The sequence below is a fragment of the Otolemur garnettii genome, unplaced genomic scaffold, assembly GCF_000181295.1.
Source record: "Otolemur garnettii isolate 467f Iridium unplaced genomic scaffold, OtoGar3 scaffold00019, whole genome shotgun sequence".
In the NCBI taxonomy this organism is placed as follows: Eukaryota; Metazoa; Chordata; class Mammalia; order Primates; family Galagidae; genus Otolemur; species Otolemur garnettii.
This window is the reverse complement of record NW_003852414.1, coordinates 18,753,930-18,776,018: the sequence shown is the minus strand read 5'-3', so window position 1 is coordinate 18,776,018 and position 22,089 is coordinate 18,753,930. Positions and strand designations below refer to the sequence as shown.

The 22,089-nt window shown below is 43.2% G+C and overlaps 1 protein-coding gene across 1 annotated transcript in view; it reads right to left on the bottom strand.

Annotated features, from left to right (window-relative positions):
* BEND7 (BEN domain containing 7) overlaps window positions 1-22,089 on the bottom strand; it is an 81,477-nt gene that overhangs the window by 30,394 nt on the left and 28,994 nt on the right. The window contains exons 4-6 of the mRNA XM_023511433.1: window positions 19,996-20,118; window positions 16,650-16,915; window positions 5,882-6,107 (exon numbers count right to left, since the gene is read on the bottom strand). Of these exons, the coding sequence (XP_023367201.1) occupies window positions 5,882-6,107; window positions 16,650-16,915; window positions 19,996-20,118 (615 nt within the window). The remainder of the gene's footprint in view (window positions 1-5,881; window positions 6,108-16,649; window positions 16,916-19,995; window positions 20,119-22,089) is intronic.

Genomic DNA, 22,089 nt, shown 5'->3' with positions numbered 1-22,089 from the left:
CAGCCATCATTGTTGTTTGGCGGGTCCGGGCTGGGGATTCGAACCCACCACCTTAGGTGTACGTGGCTGGCGCCTTAGCCCGGTGAGCTATAGGCGCCGAGCCCCAAATGTTCCTTTTAAAAAGAGTGGAGTGTGCTAGAGAATGTCTTTGTTCAGAGACTAGGTTAAATCAGGATTTATGATTATATTTATAATTATAATTAAATCCTGACTCCACCACTTACTAGCTGTTTAACTTCAAGTTAATTTCTCAGAGTCTCAGTGTGCTCTCCTATAAATGGAAATAAAATCAACATTGTAGGTGCATTCAAATCCAAGCTAATGTTTCAGCCTTGTTCTTATAAGGCATTCTGAGAAACCCAGAAAAGCTACTATCCAGAAATAAATAATAAATCAGATCAATTAAAATCTATGTGAGGTCAAATAGAACATAGTTATTTGCTTTTCTTGATTAAATCCCAAGAAAATGAATGATGAATATGGACCCTGCAAGTTTCTGGAGTTGAAGGAATAAAAGGAGAGGTTTGGGTGGTCGTTTCTGCAGATGCTGTGAAAATGGGACGTCAAATGCAGTGAGGAACTCTAATCTTTCCCGAGTGCCATTAATTTGGGGAGTGGGTACTGCCAACCACGGAGTGTTCCCTCCCAGAGGAGTTCTGATCCTGCAGCTGCCTGGGCCGTCCACCATGCTGCCTTCTTGGGACAGCAGCAGTTCCAGCTGCTCAGAATGAACTAAGAACCGCCCATCGGGTCTTGTCCTTGCTATGCACATCTAACTTCCCTTGCAAGAGGATTCAAGACTCCAGTACAGCCTGCAAGTCACAAGCCTTTTTCAACAAATCACCATTAAGCTGAGCTAGAAATCCCAACTGCCGTTCCACAAATTGCTTTTTTTTGGACACAGTCTCACTTTGTTGCCCTCAGTAGAGTGCAGTGGTGTCATAGCTCACAGCAACCTCAAACTCTTGGGCTTAAGCGATTCTCTTGCCTCAGCGTCCCAAGTAGCTGGGAATACAGGCACCCACCACAATGCCCAGCTATTTTTTGTTGCAGTTGTCATTGATGTTTAGCTGGCTGGGGCCGGGTTCAAACCCGCCAGCCTTGGTGTATGTGGCTGGCACTGTAAACACTGTGCTACGGGCGCCGAGCCAAGCCTGGTTATTTTTTTGTAGATGGGGTCTCACTCTTGTTCAGGCTGGTCTCAAACTCCTGAGCTCAAGTGATCCACCTGCCTTCACCTTCCACAGTGCAAGGATTACAGGCATGAGCTACCACGCCTGGCTACAAATTGCTTTATTGCAAATATATTTTCTGAAGGGCATTCAGAGATTCAGTGATTTTATCACACTGAGGTAACTCTAACCAAGTCTATCTGCTCTGTCTACTCTGTCACAGCAAGAACTAGATGGAGGACCAACGGCAGCTTCAGCAGGTGGGTACTAACCTCCACTCTGTGTGCTGGGTACAAACCAATTCTGAATCAAATCCAAGATTCTAAGCTTGATCCTCAGCACTAAAACCTCAGATGTCCATTAATAAAATCATAAAGTTGACTCTTCCCAGGGCTAAAGTGCTCAGGTGAGTATTTCTAATTAAGGATCCTTTCATCCACAATGACGTGGGCATACTTAGCAACGAATTTTTAATGAATTACCATTAAGTGTTAGTCACTATAAAACAGATCAGATTTATGCGAAGAAATATGTTATCTACAGAAGCAGTTGATATTTTATTTTCAAGATGTGGTCATGGGGCATATTACCACTACAAAAAGCTTTGTTAATAATCCCCACTATAAACTTTTTTTCCTAGTTCATTTCTTTTTCTGCTTATAGGCACTTTATAGTTTTTCCTTCATATTTTACCCATTGTTGTTTCAACCAATCTAATCACCTTTGTTTGAAATAAAACCAATCCCCTACTGTTATTTTAACTTCCATATTTCCCAGGTAATAAGACTTTTTCAGATTAATGCACTACTGCTACACTACCCCATAAGAGACAGAGAAGGACTGAATATTTATATTTACAGAATCTTTTCCTAAGTACTCAGTAGACGGCAGTAATAAACAACAAGAATGGCCTTGGCTCTGCTGTGTAGAAAGAAACCATTTCATCACATGCCACTCCCAGATGACTCCGATTCAAAAGACTTGGGTTGAGGAAATAAATTTCTCTTTTCATTTCAACCAATAGCAAAAAAAAACTAGATACGGCTATTCTATGAGACTTTCGATTCAAAGCTACTTCGGAAAATTACTTTGCATTGTAACGTAGGGGTCAATAAACTTTTAGCTGGGGAAAGGACGGTAAAGAAAAAAATGCATTAGGGAGGAAGAGAGCTGCATTTAAATTTATATTCAATCTTCATTTCCAATTTTTGATTTTTGTTGGCATTTTATGAACTGGTTATAATGTACAACAGTGTCTTAACGGCAATCATTCTGAACTCGTTGTGAGAAGACATGAGGATGGATGTCTAATTCTAGACCCATTATGTCAATAAATGAAGGTCAAAGTCAAGATTAAAAAAAAAAGTCTGTCCCTATTCAACTCATGTAACAAGTATTTATGGAAACCCTAGTCTGTGTAAAGAGATCGTTGAAGAGTATGGGGGAGGGGAACCTTCCCTTCCACCCTCTGAGGGTTCGGTAACTGAGTCTATGAGCTAAAGTGATGGCAGGAAGATTAACGAGAGAGAAAGTGTCCATATTTATTGTGTACACAGGGGCATCACAGGAAAGAAAAGTGAACACCCCCAACCAGCGAGATCAAGGGGACACAAGAGGGGAATGTGGGCAATGCAGGGAGAGGAAATGGTTTTGGGGAAAGATGAATGGGCCCTCTAAAGAAGACCTAACAGTCTATGACAAAGTCTGTGCTTGGTGTCACCTCCATTATCCCCTGTGGTCTGTGTTCACTGCCCCTGGTTAAGTGAGATTCTCAGGGAGGACATTCGTGACAACCGAGTTCCTTTGGAAGATGTGTCTTTAGGCAGAAAGATGCCTAAAGTAAGGCACCTTTTCAGAGGAAGGTGCCTAATGTTCAGACCAAGCCTTGGCCTACACATGCTGGTCCCCAACGTCCTCAGTATGAAGTAATCACCACACCAGAGAGGCACCGATTTTGGAGTGGCATTTAGCTGAACTTTTTCAGGTGCAACTGGTAATAATAAAAAAATATTTAAGACAAATCTCGTACTCAAGGAGCTTATAAAAAACTATGGGAATGAATCAGGTAACAAGGCTGGCCAGCTAGCATGAACACAGTGTTCTTATAAAAAAGACAAATGAGGCAGGGGGATTGCTTGAGCCCAGGAGCTGGAGGTTGCAGTGAGCTATGATCCTGCCATTGCAACTCCAGCCTGGGCAACAGAATGGGACCCGGTCTCTGAAACAACAATAAAGACTAACCTGATATTGTATTCATGCCTGAATAAAAAGTGTAAGAATATACGTCATAACCTGTAAAGAGTTAAATTATAGAGGCCTTTTAGTTTTCTATATATTTTTTATAATTTGGATATTTTTAGAAACGTATTTTGTAATTGGGAAAAAATCAAAATACGATGTCTGTATTTTGGTGCTGTAAGGAAACAAGTGAATATAAAATATTTGTTCACTTAGGTTGTTGGTGGCTCATGGGTGGATTTGTCTGTTTCAACTGACTGCGCTGTTCGAGCAGAATTTTAATGACAGATTTAATTCAACAATAAAGGAAGTGTATGGAAATTTTAAGTCCTTTGATTGGAATGATCTACTTTATCATGTATTAGGAGCAAAGGCCTCACAGCCATTTTTATTTCTTGCTAAGGAGAAGGGCCATGAAGGAAGTGACGGTGTAGCTATCTCTGTGATCTACTTCTACTCGGGGGCTCAATAACCGATTCTCTTGCCTCAGCCTCCTGAGTAGCTGGGATTACAGGTGCCCACCACAACGCCTGGCTATTTTTTAGAGACAAGGTCTCACTCTGGCTCAGGCTGGTCTTGAACCCGTGAGCTCAGGTGGAAAACGGGAGAAGAAACCTGTGTGTCAGTCTGCTTGTCATGATCTGCTGCGTTCCGTGTGCTATGTGGGTAACTCCTCTACTGTCATTAAAATGCAACATGGCCATTTATGGTTCTCTAACTTCCAAACACTTTCATAATGTTAATATGCTGCCCTGAAAAAAAAAAAGAAAATTAAAACAATCCTGGCTGTATTTCAGAAGAGTGTCAGCAGCCTTGACCTGTTTCAAGATAGCCAGACAAAATGGAAAAGGGGCCTCACCACTTTAGCAAGTCCTAGCTACATCACTGACCGTTTTTCAAATCCTGTAATCTCGTTTTCAGTGTGGCTGCGGGCTGAATCACCCCTTTCGGAGATGGCACAGATAGTGGTACTGCTGTAGCTTTTCTTATTTACTACAGATCAACTGTCATGTTAAGTGAAAAAATTCTGATGGAGCATGAGGCATCTCCTGTTAATGAAGGCTGATGTCCTTCTGGCTGTGAACAAAGGGTGTCTGGTACTTGCTAACGCAAGTACTGAAATACTGAACGCAAATACTGAAAAACTGTATTATTTTATAAAGTTAATTGTGGATTTCCAAGTATCCTTTAAGCACTAGCGAATCCATTTATTCATTTTGCAAGATAATGGGAGCGAGAAGGGCAGAGAAGGAGGCTCTCTGTCAGTCCCATTCCACAAACCAAACTACGACACAGGGACTGAGCCAGCAAGAAGCATCACTCACCACTTATTCTAGTTGTAATTAAGAGCTGACTCAAAATTTCATTTTCATAGGAGCTGTGTTTAGATGCAAAACTTTGTTTACATTCTTTTTGACAGAAATATTTAAATACTGTAGAACCTCTGTAACTTGACCCCCCGAGGGACTGTAACGAAGTGGTCAACATACAGAGGTGATTAACATAGGGAACTGGGCCCACTGTACTGATACGTACATGTGGTGCATGTCCAGTCTATGAAAATTGGGTAAACTTAAGGAGGTGGTCACTGCAGGGAGGTGGTCAGCTATGGAGGCTCTGCTATACTTCTATTTCCCAAAGTTACATTCATTAGAGTCCTGAATAAGGGCACTTAAAGTTAAAAAACTAGGTCTAGAATGTGGCAATGGATGTACACAAACATACACGCACCTGCTCGCTGTGCTGCAGTGGAAAACAGACACACGTTCAAAGGTTTTGAGGGATAGACCCTTGGGGTCTCTGCATACAGGTGGCAGGACTCCATGTCACAAACCAGAAGGAGCAGAACAGGCCAGGGATGTGTGGGGCTGCACAGGGTTCACTTAGATTTAAAGTGTCTTTGGGGCGGTGCCTGTGGCTCAAAGGAGGAGGGCTCTAGCCCCATATACTGCAAGTGGCAGGTTTAAACCCGGCCCCGGTCAAAAAGTGCAATAATAATAATAATAATAATAATATAATAAAAGGTCTTTGGAAGCAGTGATCTAGTAAAGCAACTTTTGAATCTTGCAAAGAACAGTTTTTACTTTATTCTTTTTCTAAACCATCATAGCTTTATTCTTATTTACAACTGAAAATTTAAGCTGGAATAGTATTTCGGTGAAGTTCTTGGAAATCAGGCAGAAGAAAAATACCTTCATTTAAAAAGTCAAATAAAAAAACGTTTTGGTTCTGCAGCAGATCAAACTGGCTCTTACATTAACATCTTAACAAATTAACATCACCCTGAGATAGCAAATTCTAGTGCTACCTGGGGTGGCAGGTTACAGAGTTTACACTCAAAAGCCATAAAAATGGCCAAATGGCTGATGGCAAATGGAATTAGCCTCGAGTCAGTCTGGGATCAGCTGATCTTTATGATACGAAGGCAACGCTCAACAAAGAACCCATAAAATGAAATGACGCAGACCAACCTTTTATTGCACCCACAATATTTTGGTCTAGTCCTTTCCGGTTGTCATTGAGTCCTCTTTTCCTCTTCCCATTGGGTAAGGAGTTAGCCAAAGTCTTGTCATCAAAAAACGCACACACCAGTTTTCTAAACAGAAGGCTTCCAGAGCGAGTGTAGTTTGACAATATAGAGTCCAGCTGAGATTTGGGCATAAACACATCAAAGCCTTCAGCAAGTTGCACTTCTGGCTACCAAAAAGAACATAAATATTTCATTAAAAGCAAGATTTGAAGCATTTGACTATAGGAAATGCTATACTGTTTGAAGCATTTGACAAATTTGACTCTTTGTCCTAAAAAAGAAATCACTAGCTATTGAAACGTCCATATCCCACAAATGAAACAGTCTCAGCTTTGTGCGCCAGCGTTTGCAATTTATAAAACCTGTGACAGGTGATAATTCACAAAACAAGATGCCCTAACTCCGACGGTGGGTCTTGTCAAAAGCAACAGAAAGGAAACAGTCCGGAGAAGGCTGGATGACCACAAAGCTGTATCATTCTAGAGCTGAGCCTTCTGGACGAAAGCCCCTCATTTTGTAAACTAAGACTCCAAGAGACAGTAACAAAAACGACTTAAATGTAATCCCAATGTGCTCAGCATGCTAACTTTACCCATCACTCTCTTACACATTAAATAATGTAACTGCTTTCACCTAAGGGCACAAATACAGGGCTCTTCCTGGCTCTTTCTACTATGCCAGTGCCTTTTAGCTGTGAACTGTTTTATCTCCCCAACGAGAACTTATGTAAACTAATACATAAAATAATAAAAACGACGAGGTCTCCAGGCACTTTGAATCCACTCCCCACCCCTACTTTTGAGAAGAAATCAGTGCACTGGTCACAGTAACTACTTCCCTGTCGGAACTTCCTGTGTTACAGGATCCACAGACCTACAAGGTGCCTTTCAACTTGAACTCTACTGTAGGACACTAACAATGCCGCCTCCACCAGCACAAAATGGACGTTTACAAGGTGGCTCTTCACCTTTCACCCAGCTCATGCCCTTTCCTCTCTGAACTTGTTCTCACTGGTGGAGATGGCTAGGCACTCTCTGTTCCTGCTGTTTATTCAATGGACATATATGATTGGATTAATTACACTGTATCAGAATTATTTATTGGATTGCAGCCCTTCCTGACCTGAAGCTCAGACAGTCTGGGACCCAGCACATAGTAGGCACTCAATAAATTCTTGTTGAGTGGAATCACAGTTCCTTAGCCATCATCTAAACTACCAAGTCATTTAATTGTTTTTCGTTATAATGTGGTAGCTTTAAAAATAATAACTTCACCATGAAGAAATGCAATTGGTAAACTTTTATTAGGAAAAATGTCCCATGTCCCTATCAAAGCTGATTCTCACATCTTGTATTGATCACTCTGCAAACCTGCTACCACGTTGGAGTTTCTATGTCGTATCAGAAACGTGGGGATTTGGGATTAGTTTCTCTCCTGGGGAGCAGGAATGGTATCTTTGTCTTTGTTTTATTGCTTTTCAACATGTCTGGCACGCTGTGGTCAAAGCAAGTACTTGGAGCACAGCTTAAATTATTTGGAAGACACAGAAAGGAGTTTGGGCCCCTTCAAAATGGAGTTTTTGCCTGAATTATCCAGAAAGTCGTCTTCTTTCTCTGCCTCACTTTGAAACTCAGCATTAGGTCTCTAAATTCTTGGTAAATGTCGCTATACGCGCCTTGCCATTAGATGCTTTCCCTGACCTTGGTACCTCGCTGCTTGCTGGTGGCCGGTCTGCAGAGGAAGCTGTCTGGAGCCAGAGGCTGCATCCCTAATTCTTAGAACAGAGGTGGCACAAACCAGGCCCTCAGTAAGTATTTGTTGAATGATTCAGTGCAGAAATATTAGGACGCAGAGAGCTTCACCATCACATTCTAGTGAAGTTTTATTTATAACCAGAATTTCATTCTGCATATGGTTGCACGTAGAGATTTTGCCCTAAATAAACTGACCTCAGCTTTTTGCTACATATCATCTAAACGCTATTAAAAAAATTACAAGTTTATCTTCTAGATGCAGCTACTCCAGCTATGGGAGGGTAGAAGGTGGTATAGAAGCTCTTAACTGACTTGTTCAACTAACCCCCAGTGTGACCCTGATGCCATTAAATGCCTGCCACCTGCCCCGGGAGACACCCTCTGGGATTCATCCTGTGGAACCAGACGACGGCAGGCAGAACCAGGCACTCCTGTCTTCTCGGACTCCGTGCATCTGAACACTGCACTTACTTAGCTGTGTCTTTGGGCTTCTCAACAGAATGGGGACTCTTTTGTCCCTGGAGAGCCAAGCACCCCGGTAGTGTTAGCAGGTGCTCCTCAGAATAAAAATACAATATCAGGTTTCATTCTTTTTCTATTTTTTATTGATTGATTGATTTTTTTTTTGAGACAGAATCTCAAGCTATTGCCCTGGGTAGAGTACCATGGTGTCACAGCTCACAGCAACTTCCAACTCTTGGGCTTAAGTGATTCTCTTGCCTCAGTCTCCCAAGTAGCTGGGACTACAGGCGCTGCCACAACACCTGGCTATTTTTTTTGTTGTTGTTGTTGCAGTTGTCATTGTTCTAGTTGGTCTGGGCAGGATTTGAACCCTCCAGCCTCTGTGTATGTGGCCAGCGCCCTACCCACTGAGCTATGGGCATCACCTCAGGTTTCATTCTTAATGGCTGGTGGCTGGGCAGGGTGGCTCATGCCTGTAATCCCAGCACTCTGGGAGGCTGAGGTAGGTGGACAGCCTGAGTTCAGGAGTTCAAGACTAGCCTGAGCAAGAGTGAAACCCCAATCTCTACTAAAAATAGAAAAACTAGCTGGACATTGTGGCAGGCATCTATAGTCCTAGCTACCCAGGAGGCTGGGGCAGGAGGATGGCGTGAGCCTAGGAGTTTGAGGTTGCGGTGAGCTAAGATGCCACACTCTACCCAGGGGGACGACAGAGTAAAGACCCTGTGTGAAAAAAAAAATGGCTAGTGTTGATTCTGAGATCTTTTGCCCCTTAATAAAGGAAGAGGGCCTGAAAACTGCCACGCTACGGCTCAGCACACCAACATCTTCCTAGATCAGCTCACGTACCCGCTCTGGCAGTAGAGGAGCTGGAAAAAACTAACCAGCTAACTGAATAGCATCTACTCAGCGAGCAGCGGCTGCGTCAGGAGTTTGAAGGCTGGCTCTGCAGATGAGACCTGTAAATGCCCATCCTACAAAGGACAAAGTGACACACCTTATGGGACAGGCACAGAGCAAGCGCTGCGATGGCGCCAGGTAGGATACGGCTGCATGGGGACAGGACAGTGACAGCATCTTAACAGGGCCTTGAAGGGGGGACTGAGGAGACAGGTGTCGTTGCTGTTTCTGGCATTTGCTCTGTGGACTTCCTATCAGTATTCTGATTTTTCAGGTGCCACCAAATCCAGAAGCTGTCACTGCTTGCCGTCCCTCTCTCTACTGCCACACACTGTTGCTTTGGACTCATCTTTCCCAATCGAGGCACATGAAGGCTCTGCCATCTGAGCACTTTACAAAGTAGTGAGTGGCCTGTGATGGCGGCAGCCACGAAGGAGCAAGGGCTCAGGTGCTGAGCTCCGTCCCTTCCTGCTGCTCACTGCCTTGTCTCCTGTTGGGACCTCTCAGTGAGCAGAGAACGAGAGCTAATGCTGCGTCTACCAGAGCCACAAGGCTATGGCACTTGCTGAGAAAAAACATGGGCCGCTCTATTGTCTGAAACAGGAAGAACAGAGGATGTTCCTTAATCTCAGATTTTCACTGTGAAAATCTGATTTCCTCCTTTTTACAAATATAATTACAGTGGATTACTACTCATCATGACCGGCAACTTTGTATACATATATTTAAAAACAGGCTGACACTCTTTAATTCTGTCCCTGAATCTCTTCCTTTGGTTTCCTGGCTCCAGTGTAAATGAGATCTCTCTGCTTACTAATGATAGCTGTGACGGAGACCAACACTCCTCCAAATGAATGTCATTTTAAGAACCAGACTTCCCTTGACAGACTCACTGTTTGACACTTGAGCCTAGACAGACAGCTCATACATTATTTTACAGACTATTGATTACTGAAGCAATGCAATCATTAAATGACGACATCCAAAGTTGGGGCAGAATTTATGACGCTTACAGTCATCATTTTAAAAATCTGAATGCCCAACATAAATTTGGGATTTTCTTTTCTTTTTTTAGAGACAGAGCCTCACTTTGTGGCCCTCGGTAGAGTGCCGTAGCGTCACAGCTCACAGTAACCTCCAGCTCTTGCCTCCGCCTCCCAAGTAACTGGGACTACAGGTGCCCACCACAACGCCCGGCTATTTTTTTGTGGCAGTTTGGCCGGGGCCAGGTTTGAACCCACCACTCTTGGTATATGGGGCTAGCACCCTTCTCACTGAGCCACAGGTGCTGCCCAAATTTGGGATTTTTGTGTGTCTTGCCTCTTTTAGGTACCTCTGCCACTTAGCACAACAATGTATCTAGTGTTCAGTGGTGTGCCATCTTACACAGGCCCTTCTGGAGGCAGAAGCTGTGTATCTTCATAATGGCTCTTGAAAATACCCCGGGATCCAGGTCTGCAAATGTTAACTGGGTTGATACTTTGCATTTCAGGGGTGGCCTCCCTTTCCTTAGGAGCAGCTGGGGTTCAGATCTGGTTTGGTAGGGGCTCTCCTAACCACGCCTGCCTCATTTTTCCTTTTGGGGGTGGGGTTTTGCTATGTTACCCAATCTAGTCTCAAACTCCTTATGCAATTATCTGCTTATGCAATCCTCCTGCCTCAACCTCCCCAAGTGCTGGAATTACAGGCATGAACCAATGTACCTAGCCTATGAAAAGAAATTCTAAAAAACATAAACCCTCCCCCAAATAATTAATTTTATTTTGCTCATAAATGTGATCTGCTTCTGCTTGAGAAAAACTAAAATTGTTTCTGTAACTTCAGATCTGCTTCAGGTAGACTTAGCAAGAATTATTGCAACCACTTCCTAAACACTACACTGAGAACATGGCCAGCAAGTGGGGTGGCCATAAGAACTTGCGAGCCTGTGGGGCTGGTGCAGCTCAGAACAGGATGGCCTGGGGACACACAGGGCCACGAACCCCAGTGGTGATGTGGCCTCAGCATGCACATGTCCTACATCAAAGGCTGACGGTGCAAAGTGGACACTTTCTATTCCATAAAAAGTGCTTGGCCATAAATTCTGTCAAAAGGTACGTGGAATCCACATGTTGGCATATATATATATGTATATATGTATTTAATGTTGATTGGGTGGAGATTACAAGACATCATTAAAGAGCCAACTCTTTGTAGATTATTTTATTTGACAAAATTTGCTAGAACTAAGAAGATGATTTTAGAAAAGAAAATATAATTTGGTCTCTTGAAAGTTTCCTCATGTACTTGTATAATGAAACATTCCCGTCTTTCAGAGATGTTCTTAGCTTTTTCTTTGCTCAGGTAATAAATTAATGACTCTGAAGATGTGGGCTTGATTTATGCTAAAGTATTTAAGCCAAAATGTGTAACATGTAAGAGTTCAGCCACTGCAATCCAGCTTCATTGCTAACGCCATGGAAACTGCTCCCCCAGGAAGAGGTTCTCTCTGAGTCTGTCTTTGGCCCTGTACACAGGGGAGTCCTGCTCTTCCAGGGCCTAGGACCTTCTGACTGCCCGTGCTAAAGCTTACGCCCCGATAAAGCAATTATTGTTTGTGAACTTTCTTCCATGTGCTATGTGAAGGGCAAGGACTATTTCATTATGTTCTAGAAAAAACAGCGATATAATTAGCATGTATTTGCTACTTACTATATTCTAGGGCCTTGGCTAACAAGGATTTTTCTTTCTTTTTGTTTTTGCAGTTTTTGGCTGGGGCCGGGTTTGAACCTGCCACCTCTGGTATATGGGGCTGGTGCCCTACTCCTTTGAGCCACAGGTGCCGCCCAACAAGGATTTTTCTAATTTAATTTTTATCCTATGAAGTGGTTTCCATTATTACCCCCCATCTGCAGATGCAAAAATGAAGGCTCAGGGAGGTTAAGTAACTTCTATAAGATCACCCAGCTAATATATATGATGTATGTGGTAAAGCAAGGATGTGAACTCAAGAAGCTGCACTAAAACTTACATTCATGCATATGCTGCCTCAATTTTAATGTGTCAAAGAATAAATAAAAAATGCCTGATTTATGAGACTCGTTCTCTGTGGATCATTTTATCTACAGGAAAAACAGTGACTGGAGGAAACTGTCTTATCTGATACTAGTTAGAGTATTGGGTTGTGAACCTATGAACAGAGAACCAAATGCTGTATTTAAATCTGAAACGTAGTTCTGGGCTTCTGTTCTTGTTTCTGTGATTTAGGTCTGAATGTTATTTAATGTGCTAATTTAAAGAGGGTCAGATAATCCTGCCCTCAAAGAGAAACATTTCTACTCCCTTTAAAAAAACTGTTCATTCATGTGTATTTGTTCATTCACACATACAGGTAAGTTTATCATAAATATTTATATTTGTTCCCATAAAGGCATACAGGGAGCACTGCTAAGGTTAACAGAACCAATATTTACTGAGTGCTTAAAATGTGCCAGGCGCTGTTCTAAGTAGATTACTTAGAATGTGGTGTCTTCATTTAGTTCTTCCCACAAGCCAATTCCAGGAGATGAACATTATTAGTATCTCCATGCTATGGAGAGAAACAGGAGGTCAGGTTCATGGTCAGGCTCAGGGCCACACAGCCACGATTCCAAAGCTCAAAGCCCACTCAGCACTTCCGGAGAAACTTCCAAGCTCTCTCTCAGTAACAATCAGCCGGTAACACCGTCAGGCAGAGCACTGTGCTGGAGCCGCCACCCGCAAGTCCTCTGCAAGACATACCTGGGCTGGAGAGAGCTCCACCTTTCCTGGCTCTGTGACCTTGTGAGGTCACTGGGAAAATGGGAATAGCAATGCCTTGAAGAGTAAGGACTAATGAGACCAGTCGTGTTCAGCACAGGACAGCCCGTGAATATTATATATATTAATATATTAACACACACATATATATATATATATTTTTTTTTTTTTTTTTTTTTTTTGAGACAGAGCCTCAAGCTGTCCCCCTGGGTAGAGTGCCGTGGCATTACAGCTCACAGCAACCTCCAACTCCTGGGCTCAAGTGAGTCTCCTGCCTCAGCCTCCCAAGTAGCTGGGACCACAGGTGCCCGCCACAACGCCCGGCTATTTTTTGGTTGAAGCCGTCATTGTTGTTTGGCGGGTCTGGGCTGGATTCAAACCCGTCACCTTAGGTGTATGTGGCTGGTGCTTAGCCACTTGAGCCACAGGCGCCGAGCCGTATTAACATATTATTATATTATTACTTAGTTCCCACTCTTGAGAAGCTGGAGTGAAAGGACAGGAAATCACGTTGCTAACTACAAAACGGTCCATAAAAGAGGCTCATTCAAGTCACAGCAGAGCCTTGAAGGCAGGTGAGTGGGTACAGAGAGGAATACCGAGGAAAGAACTGGTAAACAGCAGTCAAACTGCAGAGGGCGTTCTAATTAAAGCCAAATCCGAGACTCCCTGTTTCATAAATTTATTTTGCGTACTGTGCTTAATGCAAATGCAGACATCCTGTCACTGGCAGACTGAATACATAGTATTTACTGAGCACCTGCTATGTGCCAGGCACTGCCTCACGGCTTTGCAGGGCTTTCTCATGTCCTGGGTATCATTTACCGCTCACAACACGCAGAGGTGTTGACACATCCGTTGGTTTTGATTAGAGCTTAGTGATTTTCTACATTTGAGCGGGCAGGAGACGGTGGCCTCCCTGCAATGATCTGAAGCCCCGGGGGCTCCCAAGTCTGCGTCTGTGCCACGGACATTCAAATCTGTATTTGTGCAACACCATGAGTCACAGAATAAAAACAGTAACTTAATACAGTGTCAATTTACCTTTACAAAAGTAAGAAAGCAAGGTTCCTGGCCCCTCCCCCGCCTTTTTTTTAGAGACAGAGTCTCACTTTATCACCCTCGGTAGAGTGCTGTGGCATCATAGCTCACAGCAACCTCCAGCTGTTGGGCTTAGGCAATTCTCTTGCCTCAGCCTCCCGAGTAGCTGTGACTACAGGTGCCCACCACAACGCCTGGCTATTTTTTGTTGCAGTTTGGCCGGGGCTGGGTTTGAACCCGCCACCCTCCGTATACGGGGCTGGCACCCTACTCACTAAACCACAGGTGCCGCCTTCCTAGGCCCTTTATTCGTGGCTTCTAGCACTCATCTTTCTCCTATGCTGGAGGTGTGTTAGGAGTTTCAGGATTTGAAACTCACTTTTCTTCCAATCCCGAGCTGGCAGCCTGAGCTGCTCTTGCCCCCCATCCCAGCGGAAGTCGCCAGTACCAGCGAGTAACCAGCCCAGTGTTCCCGACAGAAACCTGAGGTTCACCTTCTCTGTCTCTGCGTCTCCTCCAGCCCCTAGTCTATGGCTCTTCCTTCCGCGTCTTTCCTGCCCAGGCCCTCCTGCCCCTGGCCTGGGAGACCACATTCTCTGCTCTCTCTCTAGCAGCATCTCCTGTCCCCACCAGGTGCCCGCTGGCCCCACCCCACTTAGACAGCCTTCTTAGAGACACTGGATCACTTGTCCAATCCTTTGACTTTGGACCTGATTTTCCTGATTCTGGGGATATCTTAAGGCTCATCTTCAAATACACAATTCCCATATGCTTATATTTTCTCCAACCCATTTGCAAGACAAATAATAAGAGTATTATCTGTTTCCTGTTTTCTCCTCTGGACTTCCACCAAATTCCAAAGACTCACGGCTAAGCCATAATGAAAGGCTGGAGGACACGTGAATTTTGGTGCCTTCAAATCAGCGGTCCCTTCGTCTGCAGGAGTCAGTGCCCCCAGCTCCCTCCCCTGGGCTGTGCAGGCAGTGAGCACCACCCACAGAGAGCATTTATCCTGTTGGGGAGATGAACCCCCGCAGTGTGTCTGCCAGACCAGGTAACGTCCATACAGGTTTTGTGCTTTCCTGTAGAAACACGCTAGTCTTCAGTCAAGAATAATCAGCTCCTGAGTTTTCGTGACAATCCTGAATGTGCTTTATCAAATTTAATACCTCTTGTTAACAAAAATAATGGTGAACAAAAAGTAAATTATTTTAATATCATAAAATGACAATACTGAGCCTGGTCAAGATAGTAAAAATTCTATCCTATTTGACTAACGTACATAAAGCCCTAGATCTCCCTCAGGTTACCTCTGAAGTACATTTGGAGCTTAAAAATAAACAAAGGAGAAGGCTCAGTTACTGGCATTAGATCATCCCAGTTGGGAAAGGATTTACGCAACTTAAATTATTGTTTCCAATACATCAATATATCAATGCTTATTGAAACAAAAAGCCTAGGAAACGCGAGGAAACTCTAACAGTATGATGAGAACTACTTAGCCCTGAATGCACTTTGTGTTGGGGAATAATTTACCTTTGTTTCCAAATCTGTGACATTTCTGGAGATGGAACCACACCACAGCCTTAGCTGCAAGAGCATTCTGAGAAATGAGCTGACTGGTCCAGGGGAGAACATTATCATTATTAATGTTTTTTTTGTTTAATTAAAGTTTTAGTCTAGTTGCAGAGATTTAGTCTAGTGTTCATAGATTAAAAAAAAAAACCCAACTGTTTAACACCAGGGATTGGATAAAAGTTCAGATTATTTTTTTAGTCTAAAAAAGTTACAAAATGATTATTTTTGTCATCTCCCTTTATTAAACACTCAATGTGGATATTTGCCAGCACACTGTCTTTCCACAATTTGAAAAAAAGCACTTTTAAAAAAGTAGCATTTGTTTCTTACTCAAAGTTTTAAAAGGTAGGGCCAAATCCAATCCCATATAGGCCCTGAGAGTTCTCAGCAGGGCTCCCGTCCCAGGCAACCTGCTAATAATAGATCATTCATTCCTGTTTATTTTAAGACCTCTCCCAACGAGTTGGGGTTCACGACATAAATGCATTTAGATAAAGCTATCATAAACAGGGTATGCTAATGCAAACCTAGCCCTTTATTAAAGGAATTCATTTATGGTCCCGTGAATGTAAAATAGCAAGTCAGATGGTTATCTCAGATGTCATCCAACATCCTGGACTGCAAAAATGTTCTAGCTATAGGATTAAAATAGAAAAACCTTTGCAGAGCGTTAACCTATCATTACACAGAGTAAATGGCATGGCACTGCCACCTAATTAGCAGTGTGGCTTGCATCTATAAAATAGAATTAGCACGACTGCTCCTTTTTTATTATTAGTTTGTGTTTCCAGAAAGGTATGACCTTATCCGCATGGGTCTGTTCATTTATGCCCATCTACAAAGGATTTAATTATATTCTTTTAGTTCTCCACACTAAAGGAAATTGAAAACTGCCACTTCAAAATTAAAAATGTAAAAGAAATTAGTGAGCATATTACTTAGGCCACCACCCTTTTTTCAGGGATAAAGAATGGAAATGTGTTCAAATAAATAAGGCATACTATTTTCAGAAAAGTAAATTCTAGGCAAGGAGATTATTCCTAGTCATCTTTTTTTTCCTTTCTCTTTCCCACGTGTATTCTGCAAGTTTCTCTAGTTGTCCTGGATGGAGCTAGACAAAGGGAAGATGTATCACTACTAGAAAACTCCTGAAAGTTATGTCACATTACAGTCAGCAGCCAAAAAATATCCACTTACATCTGAGGAAGGTGATTCCAGAACAATGCCAAATCCCAGGACCTGGCCGTCCTGCGTGGAGGCGTGCTCGGCGGCCTGGACACCGGCCTGCTCAGAGGCCACAGCTGTCTTCTTCTCCATCTCCGACACGCTGGGCTTCTGCTTCACAGTAAGAGGTTCGACAGACTTTGGAGGAACTTTTTTCTTTTTATTTCTCTTGCGTGAGACAGAAGTTCGCTGGGAGCACATAAGGGAAATTGGGGGTTGTTGTCTGTTTTGAGTTCCAACTGTGAACAATAAACAAAAATAGGGTACAAGGACAGGCACTTGTGTCTAAGTCAGGGAAACGTGTCCTCGGCCTACAAACCGAAGCTGCAACGAGGCTCACTCAAGGATGGAGCACGCCGAGCAAAGCCCATCTCTGGGTGGGCTTAAAGGCTATAGAACAGAGCCCCCAGAGCAATCCCAAGTCCTAACAGCAGAAAAACACCCAGCAGAAAGCCTTGGGGCAAACGCTGGTGAATTCACCCAGTGCACTGCTGCCGCTGGGTCCAATGGAAGGAAAGGATTTTGAGCTATAACTTTGCAAATCACACAACATTTTTAAAGAAATGAGAACTTGGGAACTTAAATTTAGTTCCAAGCATTCTGGCAAGCCCATGGCAGGAATATTCTATCACTGGGATTTAATCTGGCCACTTGCTAATAATTTACCGGTGCAAAGACTGGCAAAGATGAGACAGTGATGATTATTTGGCCAAGACTGACCAGAAAAAGCAGCATGGAATGATTTTCTGACAGGGACCAGACAGCACGTGGGAAAAGCCTGTCAGTCAGTCGGGCCCAGTCACCCCTTCTTCACCAACTATTCCGCACATCGACGACCTGCACAGGGTTTCCGGTCAGCCTACTTCTCTAGACCTCAGATGAAAAAAACAAGCGACAGAGTTCTGTGCAAGTTGAGCAAATCAGTACAACCTAGAAACAGTCTGAGTTCCAAAGATGAAAAGCACAGCACAAGCACCGAGTACCCAAACTGAACTGTACTAAAGGAGGCCCGGAGGGTGAATACCATTTTCACAGGGGCACTCCGCGAAGTGAGGTCTGTGAGCATTTAACAGAGCTCTGAGGGAAAGCTAAGCAGAAGAAACAGCACCATTATTTAAATCCTCAGCTTCCTAACCTTGACCACAGCATATACCCTGCTCTTTCACAGCCAGGAACCTATAAGGATAAGCCAAGTGAAAACTCGAGGTCCTTAAATACATAGGAACAGGAATCATCTTCACTTATTTCCTATTGGTCTGAAAATAAAGATGATTTACACTTTGATACTGTTATTTCTGTCTCCATGCTAGAAAGAAATTCCCAAGTATCAGAAACAAACCAGCTGTACTATGTGAGAGCACAGAAAAGTTTTTAAAGCAGTGGCGGGTCTGGGTCCCTGGTTCTTGACCTTGGCTGCACATCAGACTCACCCTGGAGCCCCACCAGGGGAAGGTGAATCAGCATCCCCAGGGGTGCGGCCTGGGCGCTGGTACTGTGCAGCCAGAGTTGAGAACTTGCCTCTGTGTCCCCAGAGTCAAAGGGACGACGGGGCAGCAATCGTGATGATCTAGGCCACAGACCTCTCTAAGCCTCGTGATTTTAAATTAAATTGAAAATGTTTTTGGCTTCAAGAACTGAGAGACTATCTTAAGTTTGTCTTCTCCTCTTGTGAATCTAGACATGGCCCGAGCCTCTGGCATCCAGATCTTAACGCTAGATCTTATTTCTTGCCTTCTTAAGATAAAGGTGAAGTGTTCTAAATGTAATTTAAATCTAAGTCTTTGGGCAATAAACCTTAAGTAAATCTCCCCACACGACACAAATTTTTAAGTTTAAGAAAATTAAAGAAGAGCAATTTATTCAGTTTATCCTCCGTGCTGGCCCGCAGCTTTGGAATCATTTACCTCCCTAATCTGCAAAGGTTCAGGAAAGAAAACATGGTGACAAAGTGGCATTTACTTAATAGATTCTAAAAAGGCTTCAGTCAAGGATTTAAATGGTTGCAATCCGTAGTTTGCCATTTCAATAGTAAGGAGCTTAAGTGACAAAATAAATCATTACAATTTTATATGCATATTTCCTTAAGTGCTAACAAATTCTTCCTCTGAGAAAAGAATCCATACATAATAAAGTAACCTTTCTGAGCTCCTTATTTAGGAGATGTTAACCTTTGCCAGGTTATGAGAACACAGATTATCCTGGCAGAACAAGGTGAGTCCAATGCTTACTGACCTGAGCAAAACACTTATTGTTTCCTTGGGATAAAACCAAATTCCGTCCTTACAAAGCTACTGCTTTTCAGAAAGTGGCTCACTTTACTTCAATATGATCTTGGGTGACTGATATAAGTATTAAGCTTTCTATATTAAAACCACATCACCGAATATTAAAATTTTCCTAGAATTAACTACATAGCACCCAGAACAGTTCCGAATGGTGACTGTCCTGAATTCCGTCACAGGGGACGGCTGGGAAAGCCAGTCCAGACACCAACGTGATGTCTATTCTCCTGCCTTATGCTAAGATCAAGTAGCACTTTCTCCTGACAACACGGAAGGTTTAATGAAATGATTTATTATTTCTTGTACTTGTGACCAAAAACTGTTTCTCCCCCAATGGTGAAGACTGGGAAACACAGCTGCCAGCTTCCCCCTTCTATGGAGTGTTCCAAGGTCTTCAGTCGACACTGATGAGATAAAGCCCCGCAACGTCCATGCACACTTACAACCTCGGGAGGTAGATATTAACCCTCCACTACAGATGAGAAACTGGAGCCTCCGAGAAGTCCCACGGCTGGAAGACGGGGCTCCGAGTGTCCAATCCCAAACCACAAACTCACTGCTCTCCTGCTCAACATGCCTACGGGCCTCCCAGTAGTGAGAACAAAAGAGGGGGCATGAAAAAAAGAGGACAGGATGGGAGAGGAAAGCTGCGAGCAGGGCCTGGGGCTCAGCGTTTCTTGTCTGCTTAGGCCTCGAACACCTTCAGCCCCGAAGGGTGGGGCTTCCTAACGACTTCTCCACACGCAATGGCTCCAAAATATAATCAACCAACCTTTGTGCAGCACCAGGACATGGGGTACAGCATACTGAGCACGCGTGTGTAAGCGTACGGCTGTATTACTAGCAATCAAACTTTTGTTTGACTTGTTAGAGGAAAAGGGGGCTGCAGAGGAAGCTAAGAAAATGGATATTTGAAGAGCACAGCAAAATGGCAAGGTGGGAAGATCACTAAAGAAAAGCACGACCAGCATCCCGACTGAAGATGTCAGATGCGCATTAAAAACCAAAGGGCGCATTCTGAGGCCTGGCCCCCGTACCTGCTTGAATTTGCATTAATTTCCTCATGGTCTTGAGCTCTTGGAGAATGGCCTGCAACGTTGACTGGCAGTTACAAGTACAGCAGTTCGATCCAACTGATGAATTCACCACTGGAAGTTCTCCTGAGCATGAAAGAAAAGAATGACATACTCCGAACAGCCGGAAAAAAAAAATAGTGAAAGAGGAGGGGGAAAAAAAGTATCTTGACAGGATTTTGAAGCATGTGCAATTGTTATGAAGTTGTGCCTAAGGAAAACGCACCCAGTAATTTTCACAACCTAAATTTGGGGGTCTGACTTTATCTAATTATCTGGCTTGTATGCTGCGCGGCGTGGCCAAGGCAGAGCCTGCATGAGCATGCGCTCACAATGTACCCGCACACACAATGTGCCCGCACACACGGCAGGCCTCCCCACCATCACACCATTCATCTCAGATTACAATACCAGAAAGGCTCACTCTCAACACGGTCCTGCTAGCAGGCACAAAAAACCAGCTCTGAGAACAGATTTACAAAAAATATTGCTCGCTGTGTATATGGTTAAGTGTCTAACTATTAGAAAATAGCTGTTATAGTAAGCGTGATGTTTCAAAAGTGAAGAACTGTGAACACATGAAAACTTTCAGAATACAGTCTGGGTGCAGTGAGGCTGGGCGCGGAGGCACAGAGGAGGCAGCTATGGGAGGATGGATTTAACTTGCTGCCTGAGAGGAGGCTGGTGGGCTGGCTTTTCTCGACTGTACTAAAAGAAATCCTACATCTTTTCTCCATCCCCATGTCTTACATTTCCCTCACCGTGGCCTTTTTTTCACTGTTTAAATCTAACAAAATGATCCTATTCTGCCTCCCTTATATGTACACAAACTCTTCCTATTGTCCTTAGAATAAAATGGGACATGTGGCAACTTGCTCTCGCACTGGGATCCCTTCCCTCCGGCCCCGGAAGGTGTCATGTCAGAGAAGCTACCACTGAGGTTTGCTCATACGGGGGGCAAGGTAAGTTCAGCAGTTCAGTTCCAATTACATGCTTTATTACGCATTAAATATTACTTCAGTCCTATAACATGCATTATTTGGGATTACTACAGAAAAATTCACAACCATGTGTTCCACAACCACCAAGTACTTAAAGATTACCTACTGCCTGGAGTAGTACAATTGTTCACATTCAAAATTGTTGCAAACTGGGACGTTACAACTTTAAAATTGCCAAAAATTCCAGTGAAATACCAGAGTGGTCGTGGTTACATCTGATGCATTTCTACTGGAAATATACTGAGCAGTATCTATTTGGGGGGAATTTATGTTTGTAACTTTTATTAACATTAATAACATTTCCCCAAGTAAATGTACCATCCTTGCTGTATCCTGGAAAACAGAACACTGTTTATCCACCTTACTGAAGTGGGGCTTACTAATCTTACCCATACCTACGGGTATCAATTGTTTCTCTTATTATCTCTTCCTTGGTAGCAGAGTTAGAAGGGCTTTAACCTTAGTCACCGTCCTAAGTACCATCTTTATCACTTTTAGAGGGCAAAACCAACCCTTTTCAGCTCCTTATAAATCATTTTCTAATTTTAAAGGGGATGACTTTTTATTTTTATAGAGGAGTCTTTAAAGAGCCATCTCCCTCTGACCTGGAAGCCAGCCAGCACGGGAACTCGATACTGGCTTATGTAATATTGAGAGAAAGAATAGACACCCGGGCATCTCTGGAGTCCCTCATTCTCTCACGGCTGTCTTAGGGTGGCTGTTCATGCCTCTGAAATGGTTACTGCAACTTGTGGGTTTAAAAAAAATATCTAAACAGTTCTATGTTTCTTGAAGGATATCATGAAATGGAAGTGAAAAAAATCCTTAACTTTTCAAGGAAACCAAAAATGCCTTCCTAGGTTTTCTCGTTCTCTTTGTGAGAGTTTCAGATCTGTTCATCTACACGTAATGTACAGAACAAATAACATCCAGCGTCACTGGATGGAAAACTAATATGACCGGAAGAAGCATCAAAGCTTTGGGAAAAAAGAATTGAATTTGATTTGTTTTTGTTCATTTGATGTTTTCCTTGACAAATTAGGAGATTTAAATGAAA